Below are 14,372 nucleotides of genomic sequence, written 5' to 3'. Positions count from 1 at the left end.
AACTTTTATAGTTGTACTTAGTTCTACTAAGTTATAAGCCCGCCTTTTGTATTCTACTCTCAATTTTTTTGTTTCTCTCTATTATTCTTTTATTTCTTTATTGTGTACAAATAAAGATTATAAATAAATAAAATATGTAAAGCAGAGTGATGGGTCTTTGCCCTAAAACAGTCTCTCCTAAGAGAGACGAGGCTTGTGTGCAGTGGCGTGCCCTCAGTTATTTACCACGGTATGCATACAACACGAAGATTGAATCAAATGGCAAAAATTGTCCTCCTATACGCGTAAAATATCAATTTTAGAGCAGGCAGTGCTTTTGTGCATGTATGAAGTGCACGCCGCTGCCTGTGTGAAGCAGTATGACGTTAATAAATAGAAAGCATGTTTACAAGGAACTGAGAAGTTTAATAATAATAATAATAATAATAATAAAAATCCTTTATTGCCATACACTATTGCTAATACAAGATTAATAACTAAAAGAATCATCCATTAATATTAACAATATGGCAAATGGCCGCAAACTCAGCCTTATGCTGTGCATTAGCAACAATGCTCAGCGCTGATTTTCAGTCTGCACCAGTATCCGACTGAGCAAACAACCGCGACGCCCGAGTAAATTTAAGAAGTTTGGTGTATAGAATATTATAAATATACACAAATTACAACATACAAATAAAGAAACTTTGCTAATATGACACAGATACAAAAATAAAACGTTCAAATAATCATCTTAAAGGATCCTTATAAAAAGCATTTCAAAATTACAACCATGATTTAGTTTAATATATTTATATTGACTGTAATACGTAGATTATTAGCGACAGTTTGAAATTAATATGTGTCAATAAATTTCTTCTCGGTAGGTATGCGTCATACATGTTGTATAAAAGTCGTATAAATCGAAAGTAGAGGTCATAAATTATACTAGAGCCAGTAAACTCTATATCGCTAAAGTGGTCAATAGAAAAAAGTTTTACGGTGTATTCTATTGCTCGCCAATTTAAATAACTGTGTGATTAAATTTACTTCCATTATCTTTATGTTTTTAATATTAGATAAAACTAAGTTGCCTGTCAGTGTTTTTAAAATATTTACTTCCAACATTATAGTGACGTCCAAGTTTTGAGGTTTAAGTGCGAACATCGCTTTAGTGATAAGACCGCCTTTGCGCCGTTTCTTCTGTTTATGTGTTTACTTTGTATATATTGTGTGTGTGCAATAATGATTTCAAACAAACAAACAAACATCCTTATATTGAGTTATTTGCGTTTTAATTCAAACAATTATAATGACACTTGCTTTAAAGTTGAAGTAAAACATCGCAAGGAAGAACGCATTCTTGAGAGTTCTCCGTGACGTACTAAAAGGCGTGTGGCCTGAGCGGAGTCCCGAGTTACGAATGACTTGATGATGAAGATGATCCTCATATTGATCTTCCATAATTGGTTTATCATCCTCAACCTATTCATGTCCCAATGCTGGGCCTGGGAGTAACTTACACTCTCTGCGCTACTCCAATTCCTGATGGTGGGCTTAAACGGTTATTATGTATTAGTATAACCGGGTCCAACTCTTTAATGAGGCACGTGGCTGAACAACATTTTCCTAACTCCAGGCTGGTATTGAGATAAAAAAAAGAAATATCCGAATACAACTTCTTCTATAGTCTGAAATACTGTTCAACGAGACAGTAGTATAGATATAGAAGTTTTATAAATAATTACTCGCCCGTGGGAATTTTTCTATTTTATCTTAAGTAGCAGAGTACACATCATTCAGGTGCTATAAAAGTGATATAAAAATCAAATAAATCAAACGTATAGGCCATAAATTGCTCCGTTAGAAAAACCTACTCGTATCGCTTGTGGCGAATTAAAAAAGCAATTTTGTAGAGTGTAAATTTAAATCAATGTGAGAGAACGAATATAAAAAATTGTCTATATCTTAATCTATACATATAATAATCAAAAAAAAAATTAAAATAAACTATTTCAAATAAAAAAACTAAACGCGCATCGCTAATTGTAATTATCGTAAGCTTTACAATTACAATTTGCGCGCGTGCGTTTTATTAAATTTAGAATCCTTAGTGCATACTTTTTTATGTTAACGAAGTTGCTTTGGAGTCACGTTAATCTGTCAAAGTATGGAGTGTTTAAGACGCGACGTTTTATCGTTGATTTTTCCTTAAAAACTTCCTCGGCGCTGCGACGCTCTCCGTTTTATCTGAAATCTTAAAGCATACATCATACAGGTGGTATAAAAGTGATATAAAAGTCGTATAAATCAAACGTACAGGTCATAAATTACACCGCAGCTAGTAAACCCTATCTCGCTAAAGTGGCAAATTGAAAAAGCACTTTTATAGTGTATTTATGGGTCCCCGTAGGATCCGTGTCACGGGAAGATTTCCCTCAATTTTTTAGTTCAGGTGATGTTTGGATTGTGTTGTGTGGAGCCCTTTTTTCACCCCTTCGCTGGTAGCAAGGATACAATAATGACAAACCGGTTATTTGATATCACGCAATAATAAAATTGAAATAAGTTTATGAATAAATTTACAATATTTATCTGTGTATATGTATCTACATGTAATGACATATATGGCATGGATTAAAGTGTCTGTCGGTGATTTCTAAATAAATGTGTTATAACTGTTTTTTTTATTTTATTGGTAATCATTTACGGACCAAGCAAGTGGCCCACCTGATGGTAAAGAGCTCTACTACTACTGTTTGAGAGTGAAACCTTTTTCATCCTTACGAATCATAAATGCGAAAGTCCGATTGTTTATTTGTTTGTTTGCTCGTCCTTCCTCCACGCCCTATCTTAGCCACCAATCAACTTTATTTTTGACATAGAGTTAGTTTAAGAGACAGACAGTAACGTAGGCTACTTTTTATCCTAGGTAAACAAACAGTTCCTACGAGATTTGTAAAAACCGTAATAAACGCAGACGAAGAACGCTGGCAACAGCACGTATGTAATAAAACTACTAAAGAAGTTATTAAAATACGACGTAATGCATGAGTATTCTAATAGATGGCGCTTATTTGTTTGCGGCTCGAATAAGTGTAAAATTTTTGTTTGCAGGACTATTTACGTAAACGGTAATGGATATTTTAAGAAGAGCTTTAAAGAAATCATTACATCCTCATCATTGATAAAAAAATAAATGAAATATTATAATTTAATTAAATAAAGGCGAATATACCTAACCGAAAATCCACTAACTCAACTTAAACCCGTCGACCGAATCCATTACTTTCATAATAAAATTTAGCCTAATCCCATAGGCTACTGCTGACACCGATTAATGGCACGCAAAATTAAATTCACCACCGTCATTGTGCATTTCAGAATAAAACAACACAATTTCAACCATATCTCACATGCTATAAAAGTCATTATTAAATGGAAACACATAAGTGCGATTCGTACAGTTCGACTTGAATATCGAATGACGTCCACATGTATTCTCTAACGAGTTTCCATGATAGGGGCTTATTATCTCATTGTAATTAAAACATGCGATTTCGAACCTTATCTTCAAAGCGACAAGTATAAAGTTAGTGCATGATAAAATGGTTGTTCAATATGAGAAGGGGTAGTGCAAGCGAAAGGAATTGTTTAGTAAAACACCAAGTTAATTACAGTTTTACGTGTACAGAGTTGCTCTCAGAGGATTAATAAACGATATTTCATTTGTAATGTTTCAACGATTAGGGAGGAAGTACCTATAAGCGGAGTTTGCAGCACTAACCTCTATTATACACTAGACTAGACTGGCTGACAAATGACAGCTTATGTCACCATATGTAGCACCAAATAGTACATACGAGTGTCTCTATCCTAATAATTTCAAAATTAAGAACTATCTGTGACGACCTTTGCCTCGATGTCAGATGTTTAAAAAAGTAGTGTTGATATTCTCGTAGTACCTACAGGAGTATCACAAACTTAAAAATAGAACGTAAAATGCGTAAATTTCGTGTTTATAATACTTTTTTGATTATTTCATGAATTGTTTCCACTGAATCGGTTTGTTTTTTCGTTTGCCATATCAGATCAATCAATCAATCCTAGTTCATCTACGTCAAACTTGCAGCACCAATGGCGCTAAACATTTGGAGACAAAAAATAAACGACACCAGATTCTTCTGTGAAAATAGAGGTCATTGCATTTCACCGTGTCACAATCTAGTCAAAACGTTCTTGATTTAAATAAACATTTATAAGACAGAAGACCCCTAATAAGCATAATTAAGTATTTTTTTTTAAACTTATAGGCCAAGGAAGTGTTGCTTCCAGTATAGTGTATTGTTCTAGGCTGATTGTTTTGCTCACTACCGGGAACTCGCGAGAAAAGGTTCCTGTATAAAATAACATGTATCAAAGGTATTTTGGTGTAAATGATATAGTTTGTGTTAACACAAATTGCCCGCAAAACTTATAATGGGAAAATTTGTAAACCACCGAACTCGGGGAAAAATAATTACCCTATCCCCCTTTACGAGAATCCCGTAAATTGTTTTCGACCCTTCATAACAAGTAGAGCTGGACACTCGCTATAAATCATTTTTATTACCCACCACCTACCACCCCTCTCTTAAGGGGGTGACTTGAGATTAAAGCTGTTTACACATCTACAGCCGCGCGCCGCACGTGTCGGGCTTCTGTTACATCTCGTATCTCGTACTGATATCGGAATCGGGTTCCCATAATCGTGCGTATTTGAGGAAGAGTTTATGTTTAGTACGTTCTAGCTGCATTCCTGTGCTGTATTACAGTCTTGAGGGCGTGGTTGCCGGTCATCACAGGCACGTGAGGCTTTGAACCTACGTAGGCGATGATTTTCCACTGACAATTATAACTATAAAAAACAATATGAAAGTATAATATATACTCAAATTGGAATATTTTAAAATGGCTTGAAAGATGGTAGCAAACTCAATTACCATGACACGGGTAGTTGCGACCACCAGCGCAGCACGTGACATGTCTATTCATTTATTCAGGTCACGTGAATATTGACGCGATTTGTCCCGTGCACGTATAAGATCTCCCAATAGGTCACATCGCACTGTCTCCGCTACACCGCACGCCAGTGTCTGATTTGTGTGCGAGCCCCATAAAGGAGTTGACTTGAGATTTAGTCGACGATACAAGGTGTTATTTTCGAAAGGTTTAAAATAGTTCCGCGTATCGATCTTATCTTTTATATCGATACAAACTGCAGTTTTGCGTGCACTGGGTATTGGAGTAGTGCTGCGCCGTCGACGGCTGTTATCGATAATGGGGATTTATAACCCAATTCGAATTTGTTGCTTCCTTTTGAGTGGATTGCAATTTGAATTTATTCTCCAAAGTACGAATACTTGACTATTCCTTAATGTTCTTACACGTTTGGTTTATTGTGAGTTAAACATAAAAAAATGTAGAGTTCACAACCTTTATTATATATTACTTTCTAATCGTAATACACTGTTAACTGCAATTTATGACACATCATCTCATTATAATGATTCATCTGATGAACGTTTAGTGCCTGACATAGGTATAGGTATTTTGTAGGGATTTCCAAATCAGGTCTTGTGCCGCTTGAATCTAGCTCGCTATGAATCTTTGGAGATCATGCCACCTGGTACGGAATTATAAGAAATAAAATAAAATATCGAACCACTCGAAAGACAAGAATTGAAATACATCTGATGTAGAATCTCTCGATATACTTCACCTTTTATTATAATCTATTCAGCCTAGCATAAATGTGCGTTACCAGATTCACTTTTAAAAATTATAGTAAATAGTAAAAAAATAGTAATAGTAAAACATGGATAATTTTTGGTACCTTCTAACGTCACTTCACTGTTATTATTATCGAAATTACGTACGACAAATTAAACAGAGTTCTTAAAATATTAAAGAAACACTCGATCTTCATTATAAATTGAAACCAATTTAATTAACTAACGTGACTTTAGCTGTTTGCGATTAATAACTTTCTTAATTAATATCTAAAACTACTACGATAGTTTATAACGTTTTACTTTTTCATTTTGTAGTCTTAAAAATTGCTAGGAATTCTATCTAAGCTGAAAAAAATACAGGCATTCAAATGTTTGCTCCAATGACTGTTAATATTTAATTTTCCTCCCACTCTATAATCATATTTGTAAGGAACACAACAAAACACGTTAGTAATTGCCACTAATATCGTAAGGAAACAAATTGACAGGGACGATGATATTTATTTCTGTGTACCATCAAATCTGTTTCCAAAATATATCATAATTGTAGCAATTAATTCTACGGCAAATTAGATTGTATTGTCCGTTGGGGCGATAAAACAGAGATCGAACGTAATTATTTATCGATAAATATGTCCCATCATTAAAAGCAATTAGTAAAAACGCAATACCCCAACTTCCACTTGGAAATTTTGATTAAACCCGTGTTACACCAATGTTTTAAACTCGATATAATTTATTGTACAGCCTTATCAGTATTTTATCGCAACACTAATTTACTGGTGAAGTTTAGATTAATAACTCCATTTTTTCGCCTTAATGCGGGGGCGCTATAAAAGAAAATTGCCCGACGAATAACTTAACCTATTCTTGGGGGTTTATCGACACATTTCTAATTTACATCAGAAGCAACCCTATTATAAGATTCGAGGCAGTATATTATGTATTGTTCGCGGGCTTCATTTCGTTGTATGACGTAGCGAAAACGGCTTAAACGTTCTGTCTGTGCCGTCATTAATTTGCCCAGATTTATTATATCCGATCCAGAATATGCACACCTAACCCGACGTGAAGGTACAACGATAAATCTTGGGGGTGCGTCCATTGCATCTTGAAATTCGCGTTTAAAAAGTAATCTATAGAATATTGGCGTCGATGGACAGCACTTCAGTTGTGGAAATATTGTTTCACGCCCTTGTTTGTTCGCCGACTGATGAATCGCTCGGAATTGATTATGAAACGTTGAGTCGACAGTTTTTGCGTTTTTGTCTTTCATTGGGTGTTTGCTTTTGAATTGGTAAATGGTTTCTGGACGTAACGATCCGATGAACAATGTCCGTGCCGTTTAATTGGATTTATTTTTGGGCGCGCGATGTTTTCGAAACGTTGTTTTTCTGGAACGGTAATGGATGGCGCGGCTTATTTTCGGGAAACGGTAGTTAGGTGCTAAGGTATTTGCACTGGTGATTTCACCGGATGCCGCGAGTATTTTTGACTCGAAAAATAGAAGATTGAACAAGACTTTTTGTCTGTACCTAATTCATGTTTTATCGATAACATGTTTTGTACGCAGGCGCAAGCCTATAGTCAAATAATTCGTTTATTCAACATATGCTCTCTGTCAATCTTTTTATATATAATCCTGGTTTAGGTCTGTATAAGCCGACCCTAGTTATAGTAAATTTTTCCGTAGCATTTTGAAAAACTTATTTCGTGGGTACATCAAGTTCGTAGAATCTAATCGAAATCTGTTTGTTATTTGAATAGAAATAGAAAATATATTTTGTATATGGGCGGGTATCTAACGCTAATAAACACTTCGAACAGTTATCTCGAATTATTTAACGAGAAACGTTTCTACGGTTAGGTTAGGTTACCTTTTTGTTATATTTTTTATATATACACCACATAATAATAAGGTTAGGACTTCGGTTTAACTTTCGGAAAGCCGAGTTCGAACCGCAGCACGCACCACTAACTTTTCTTAGCACTAAAAATATCACTTCCTTCAAAGGTGAAGAAAAACATCGTGAGGAACCATGCATGCCTGAGAGTTCTCTATAATGTTCTCAAAGGTTTGTGGAGTAAACCAGTCCGCACTGGGCTAGCGTGGTGGACTGCGGCATTAACAATGAGAAGGGGTCTCATTGTGGGAGGAGACCGAGGGTATTAATGGGTACATAATATGATGATGATTGCCATTAGGTACTCGTTTTGATATGTGGCTTTGTTCTCTGCGCATCAAATGCCCATAGCCCTCTTGGATTTTTTATTTTATAATAATAATAATAATAAAATTTTATTTCAGGCATAGCCCATATAACACTTAACAGTTTTTAAAAATAACATAAAAAGAAGCACATATTAAATTAACAATAATAATAATAATAATAATCATAATTAAAATTAATAAAATACTAAAAATTAAACACGAAACAAAATTAAAATAAATAAATATAATGTTAGTAACAAAAAAAACCACTATCCTATGTTAGACAACTTATATCCTAAACTAAACCGGCCCAACAAACCAGGCTCTGGATGTGGCCTTCCTATAGCCCGTGTGTGCACCATTCCAGCACCTCCAGAGGGGGCTATCCAGCTTATTGGCCCATGTGTTAAGGAGGGTGTTGGTACTGCTCACAAGCCTGCACAACATAGACGCCGCACGCCTCACTACAAGTTAGCCCTTGACAGCTACCTCACCTGGTGGTAAGTGATGATGCAGTCTAAGATGGTAGTGGGCTAACCTGCGTGTGTGTACGGAAGTCATACCCCTAATCGGTTTCTACCCGACATCGCACCGGAACACTAAATCGCTTAGCGGCACGTCTTTGTCTGTGGGGTGGTAACCAGTCACGGCCAAAGCCTCCCACCAGACCAGACCAGAGAAAATTCAGAAATAATGAATTCCCAAACTGTCCCAGCCGGGAATCGAACCCGGAGGGAGGTCGTGAAAAAAAAACTATACCGCTTAGTACTAAAGGTATCCGTGTGAGGATTACATACTAATTTTCTTTCTCTCTTCTTTCAGAACCAAGATATGAAACAGCGTATGCGTGTGAAGGGAAGACTTTGAAGATCGGTTGCGGCGAGGGCTCAGTCATACACCTCATCAGAGCGAACTACGGAAGGTTCTCAATTACCATCTGCAACGACCATGGCAACACCGACTGGAGCGTCAACTGCATGAGTACGAGGAGTTTACGGGTTTTACATAGCAGGTTAGTGAGTTTTACATAGCAGGTTAGTGGGTTTTACATAGCAGGTTAGTGGGTTTTACATAGCAGGTTAGTGGGTTTTATATAGCAGGTTAGTGGGTTTTACATAGCAGGTTAGTGGGTTTTACATAGCAGGTTAGTACGATAATCACAAAATCCTTATTTCAAGTAGGCCTGCTGAAGCGGTGATACTAGTAGCCCAGTGAGTGCACTTCGACTTCACTTTTGGGGGCCGAGTTCGTATCTCAGCACGAACTTCTAACTTTCATGCGTTTTAAGCAATTAAAATATCGCTTTCTTTACCGGCGAAGAGGAAACCACCATGCCTGAGAGTTCTTCATAATCTTCTCAAGGTCGTGTGGAGCCCACCAATCCTTAACCCCTTCTCATTATGGGAGGAGCCCTGTGTCCTATAGTGGCTCGGTAATGGGTTGATATGATGATGAAGAAGTAGGCCTACGTTATAACCATTCTTGAAACGTCAAGTATGTCTGTTTGTAGTGACTCTACCACCGGTTCGGAAAGCAGGTTCTACCTAGCAGAGCCGGCAATTAACTCAGTAGTTGATTTTTCCAGCATCTCAGTTTAGTTTATTTTGTTTATGAACTGTAACAAAATATGACAGATTTTCATATGATAACAAATTGATCTTGCGGGAGATGACTCTACCCTATAAAGGAGTTCTGCATCTTTCGCAGACGATATGCAGATATCACTTATTTATGTCCGTTATTAGTGAGTTAAAATCATTCTCTCAATCAGTCCTCTGTAACACCTATGGCGATCAACAACCCGGCCCAGCTTGGTGGTTATAGGAAAACCGTACTGTTGGGAGAGGTTTTTAGCCCAGCAGTAGATTGTTATAGGCTTTGTTAAATTGATATTTTTTGCTACAATACGACTTTCCTAATAATTTCCTAGTAGAGATACAAACAATCTTCTTAGCTTTTTACTAGAGGTAATGATTTCGTAATCACAGATGGAAACTTGAATTCTATTTATTTGCATGCTAGATTGTTTGCCGTCAGTCAATAATCCAGCATAAAGCTGCACCCACACAAGGCAACCGCCGCGCCGATGCCATTACCACAGTAATACTAACGGAACAAATTAAACCGCAGTATTGTTACGTTTAATCCCGATATAGTTTCATGCCATATTTTAGCTACAATTGAAATTTCGATAAAGCTACGTTCATATGTTACCAGATATTCAAGTGCCCAGCCCTTCGGGTGAAATAAGACCAATGCCCGTTTTCACTAAAGGCTATGCCTAAATATAAGGTAACGTTCACCAATAGAGCTAAGAGAATAGCTAATCGCTAAAATTAATAGGCATTCGATTATGGCGATGCCTAGGTTTAGTGAAAACGGGCAAAAGAATATTATCTCAAAGAATCGATAGTTGACGAAGAATGACATCTTCTTCGAGATTTAAACTATTCTTCCTGTCTGTTGTTTTTAACCCCTTGTCCTTGTGTGTGTGTGTGTGTGTGTGTGTGTGTGTGGCTTTTTCAAGCTATGTCAGAACCCTCGGAACGGAAAGTACCACAACTTGTGGCAAGACCCATACAAAAGTTAGGTTATTTGAGTCACCTTGTGATAATCGATTGGTGAAAGGTAAATGTATGCTTAGGATTCTTCTTTAATAAGCGTTACTTACTCAGGCCTTTACCATCGTTAGTGAAAATGATCATAAGAATGTTAAGGAACTTTATTATTTTTGGGCTACTGTAACTAATCTACACTACTCGCTAAATAAACAATATTTTTAAAGAACGTAATATATAGAGAAAATCTAATAAGAGGAAGGAAAACTAAGAGGAAGGAGTGTTACATAGTGAATCGACTATGCCGTTAAACGGAGATATGAATGCCTTTTTTTTTTTTTTTGTCGTGGTGGAAAAGCTTTATGGCTACCTCTGTCCTTTTGGGCAGGACAGAGGTTATGTGGGACTCGTTTACCCGAACTAAAAACCACCACGGCATGTCCCTCTCGTTGGCTTCATTGGACGTCCGGGGAACCCGTTGTACACTTCCCAGACGACTACCAACAACCCCAACTGATTGCCAGGGCTACTACGCTAAGGAGGAGGTGATCAGGACAGCTTGACCCCCCCCTTCAGACAGTAGGGGAGATATGAATGCCTGGAGTAGGGAGATGAAGTTGAATATGCTATGATGTATTGAATGATGAGGTAAGGGAGACATAATGTTGATAATGGGATATAGTGGTTATCTAGATCCTATTTTTATGCCATTTAAGGAAATCTAGTCTTGTGAACTCGTTGCTTCTGACGCTCTAAAAGTCTTGAGTTATTATGAAAAAACAAGGTTGGGGTCTTAGCCTCTGGATGATCATGTGCCAGTATTATTTAAGAAATTATGAAACCTTACGGAGAGATCTTTAATGGGACCCAGTTGGTTTAGTTACACTACACAGACATTCTTGTGTTCTATAGTACGTTGATAGCCCATTGGGTAGGAGCTGGACTTCACACCTCCACGCACGCACCTCCAACTTTTCTAAGTTATGTGCGTTTTAAGTTAATAAAATACCACTTGCTTTAACGGTGAAGGAACACATCGTCAGCAAACGTGCATGCCTGAGAGTTCTATATAATGTTTTCAAAGGTGTGTCGAGTCCACCAATCCGAACTGGGCCAGCGTGGTGGACTACGGCCTTAACCCCTTCTCATTGTGGGAGGAGACCCGTGCCCTGTAGTGGGCCGGTAATAGGTCGATGTAATGGTGATGATAGTACAAGAAAACTATTCTGCTGAAATTGTTACTTCACCCATCCAGCCTTCTAGTCCTTAGAGCCTGGTCGAAGTTCTTTGCATGGTTATGCTACAAGGTTGTTTGTGTAATCACTGGTATACTAGTGTGAACGATGGCTTAACCAATTTCATGCAACGCAGTTTACCTAGTTACAAAAGCAATAGTAATAATAATGATTGTACCGTTAATAATGTATATCATTGCGGTAATTAATTAAAAGCAAACATATCAATTTACACATGCCCACATGAGGTACAATCAGTGAAACCTGTTGCACTTTGATTTAAGACCTTTGTCTAATCTCAAGCAACCTTTGCAAAATGCCTCAAAATCAAAGCTCAATAGAGAGTTCATTACCCCTTTTTTTAGTCATAAATCACCGTCTATGCAGATAGTCCACAAGTGGGAAGACCTATTTGAAATTAGTATTAATATTCACATGATATGTAATAAATAAAATAATATATTAGGTATGATCCCGGAATGTGCATTTTACAAATATTTTCCCCTGTCTTCTTACTTGGCACTACACTACGAAATATGAGAGGAATTTCAATAAATTTTATTTTAAAACTTTCTAACTACGCAACGCAAAATTTTGGGTATCATCTCAAAGGTCGGTGGCATCCAAAATTAAATAATCGCCCAAGTTTATTACATTTCGTGCGAGATTGCTTCCGTCACCGTGGCCCCTCTGCAAATGGTGCCTAAATTGATTGTTGATAAGTGACGCGCAATGTACAGAATTATTATTTATTTAGGAAAATTTATTGTACATAAAGATACATGATACACATATATATATAATGCAGCATACACATAATACAGGATTAAATCCCGTTGGAACCCTTTGTTTTCGTGGGATAAATAGTAGCGCCTATGTCACTCTCGCGTCTTAAAACTAAATATATGAAAAAAAAACAATTTGATTGGTTGCTTAGTTAGTTTGCGAAGGAAACAAACAAACATACAAACAGGCTAGAAATATTCGATTGTATTACGAGTATTTCTTGTCATGCAAAGCCGGGGCAAGTCACTATCTTTTTAACTTAATTCATTCGTTATACATGTCTTCTAGTCGTAGTTAGTTGCAAATTCAATTATAATTCTAGTCGTAGATACGATAGTCCGAAACTAATAGAATTTCAATCCGAATCTCCAATTTTCTAATAAAGAAATCAATTAAACAATCCCGCCCACGTTGAGAATTGAATAGACTCTATCTATATCAACTTATGGGATAATCTAAAGAAACGATTAGTTTTTCTAAAGCTGATATTTTGTGTCTGTATTTATATAGTCTACGTTATATTTTTAACAATCTGACCCCTTCTTTGGCCGCTAACCCCGATAAAGAGCAACTAATCGCCTCCCGTGACTTCGTTCGCGTGTCTACAACTTCGTCCCATACAGATATGTTCTGAAGTATGGGAGGAAGTATATATGTTTATGTATACGCATATAGCGAAATCAGTGTCCTGCTGTTGTTCTTCATGCTTTGATATCTTTCACTCAAAGTACTAGGACACGATTGTAATAAGAAAATGACTGACCGCTTGCTATTTCTGAAATATAAAAAAATTAAAAACCTCTATTGAACATATAACCTACTGAAATATATACTTAAATTTTTGATTTGTTTCACAGATGCAGTATGCACCAGAATTGTAGTATATTGGCCAGCACGAACATGTTCGGCGACCCTTGTCCGAACACGCTGAAGTACTTAGAAGCGCACTACCAGTGTGTACCAGGTAATAACATAGTTTTCTAACTAGTTACAGCAAACAAAAAAGGCGACGTAACTTCTAAATTGTTCATTTTGTATATTTTACAAGGAAGGTATCGGAATACATGTATTTCGAATTCTTTTGTTTGCAATATAAAGAGAATGTTATCTGCAAAATGTTATCCGCTTTTAGGAATAGTATAGGATAATAATTAATTTTTCTGATTTTGTGAAACCCAGAAAAACGGCTGGTCAATTTAGAGTTTTTAGAATAATATTTTTATTTGGGAACTTGGGCATTAGAATTTTAGAAGCACCAATTTGACCAGTCATCCTTACGCGTTTAGATTTACAAATAAACCTCAAACATCGCCTTTATTTTTTATTTTTTTATTAGAGACACAAACAATAAACATATATATCATATACAGTAATAAACCTTTGTCCTTTTTTTCATTATTGAAGGTTTTGTCTGTATTTAATTAAATCTTCCATTTCGAATTTTCATTATCAGAAGCAAATTCTCTTACAGCATCAACAACCAGTACAACTACGAGGCCCTCCCCTCCATGGTTAATAACCTCCCAGCCAACAGTGTGGAGATCGACCGCACCGCCAGTACCTAAAAGCCCAGTGCTCTCGCCGCAAGAGAAGAAGAAACCTACTGTGATCACCCCGCCAACATTTAGACCTCACATAACACTACCTCCAGAAGTACAGTTTGGAAATATTGGTACCAAGGTACGTTTAATATATAGGTTCTAAAATTTTAGTACAGCTTAACACTACTCAATTACAATGCCAAACGAACTCATAAAACGTAAACCTTACTTAAAATATCACCTAAGTTTATAAACAAGAAGTTGCTAACATTTCTAATAGTCATTTA

The 14,372-nt window shown here is 36.6% G+C and overlaps 1 protein-coding gene across 6 annotated transcripts in view; it reads left to right on the top strand.

Moving 5' to 3' along the window:
* LOC120634447 (latrophilin Cirl) overlaps window positions 1-14,372 on the top strand; it is a 200,561-nt gene that overhangs the window by 167,076 nt on the left and 19,113 nt on the right. For 3 of the 6 annotated variants that reach the window (XM_039905019.1, XM_039905016.1, XM_039905020.1), the window contains exons 2-4: window positions 8,788-8,977; window positions 13,402-13,508; window positions 14,016-14,224. In XM_039905019.1, the coding sequence (XP_039760953.1) occupies window positions 8,788-8,977; window positions 13,402-13,508; window positions 14,016-14,224 (506 nt within the window). Of the gene's footprint in view, window positions 1-8,787; window positions 8,978-13,401; window positions 13,509-14,015; window positions 14,225-14,372 lie in introns of those variants that run through there. The other 3 variants (XM_039905015.1, XM_039905017.1, XM_039905018.1) reach the window with 1 other exon arrangement.

Source organism: Pararge aegeria, chromosome 24, assembly GCF_905163445.1.
Source record: "Pararge aegeria chromosome 24, ilParAegt1.1, whole genome shotgun sequence".
NCBI classification, from domain to species: domain Eukaryota; kingdom Metazoa; phylum Arthropoda; class Insecta; order Lepidoptera; family Nymphalidae; genus Pararge; species Pararge aegeria.
This window is presented reverse-complemented; position numbering and strand designations above follow the sequence as displayed.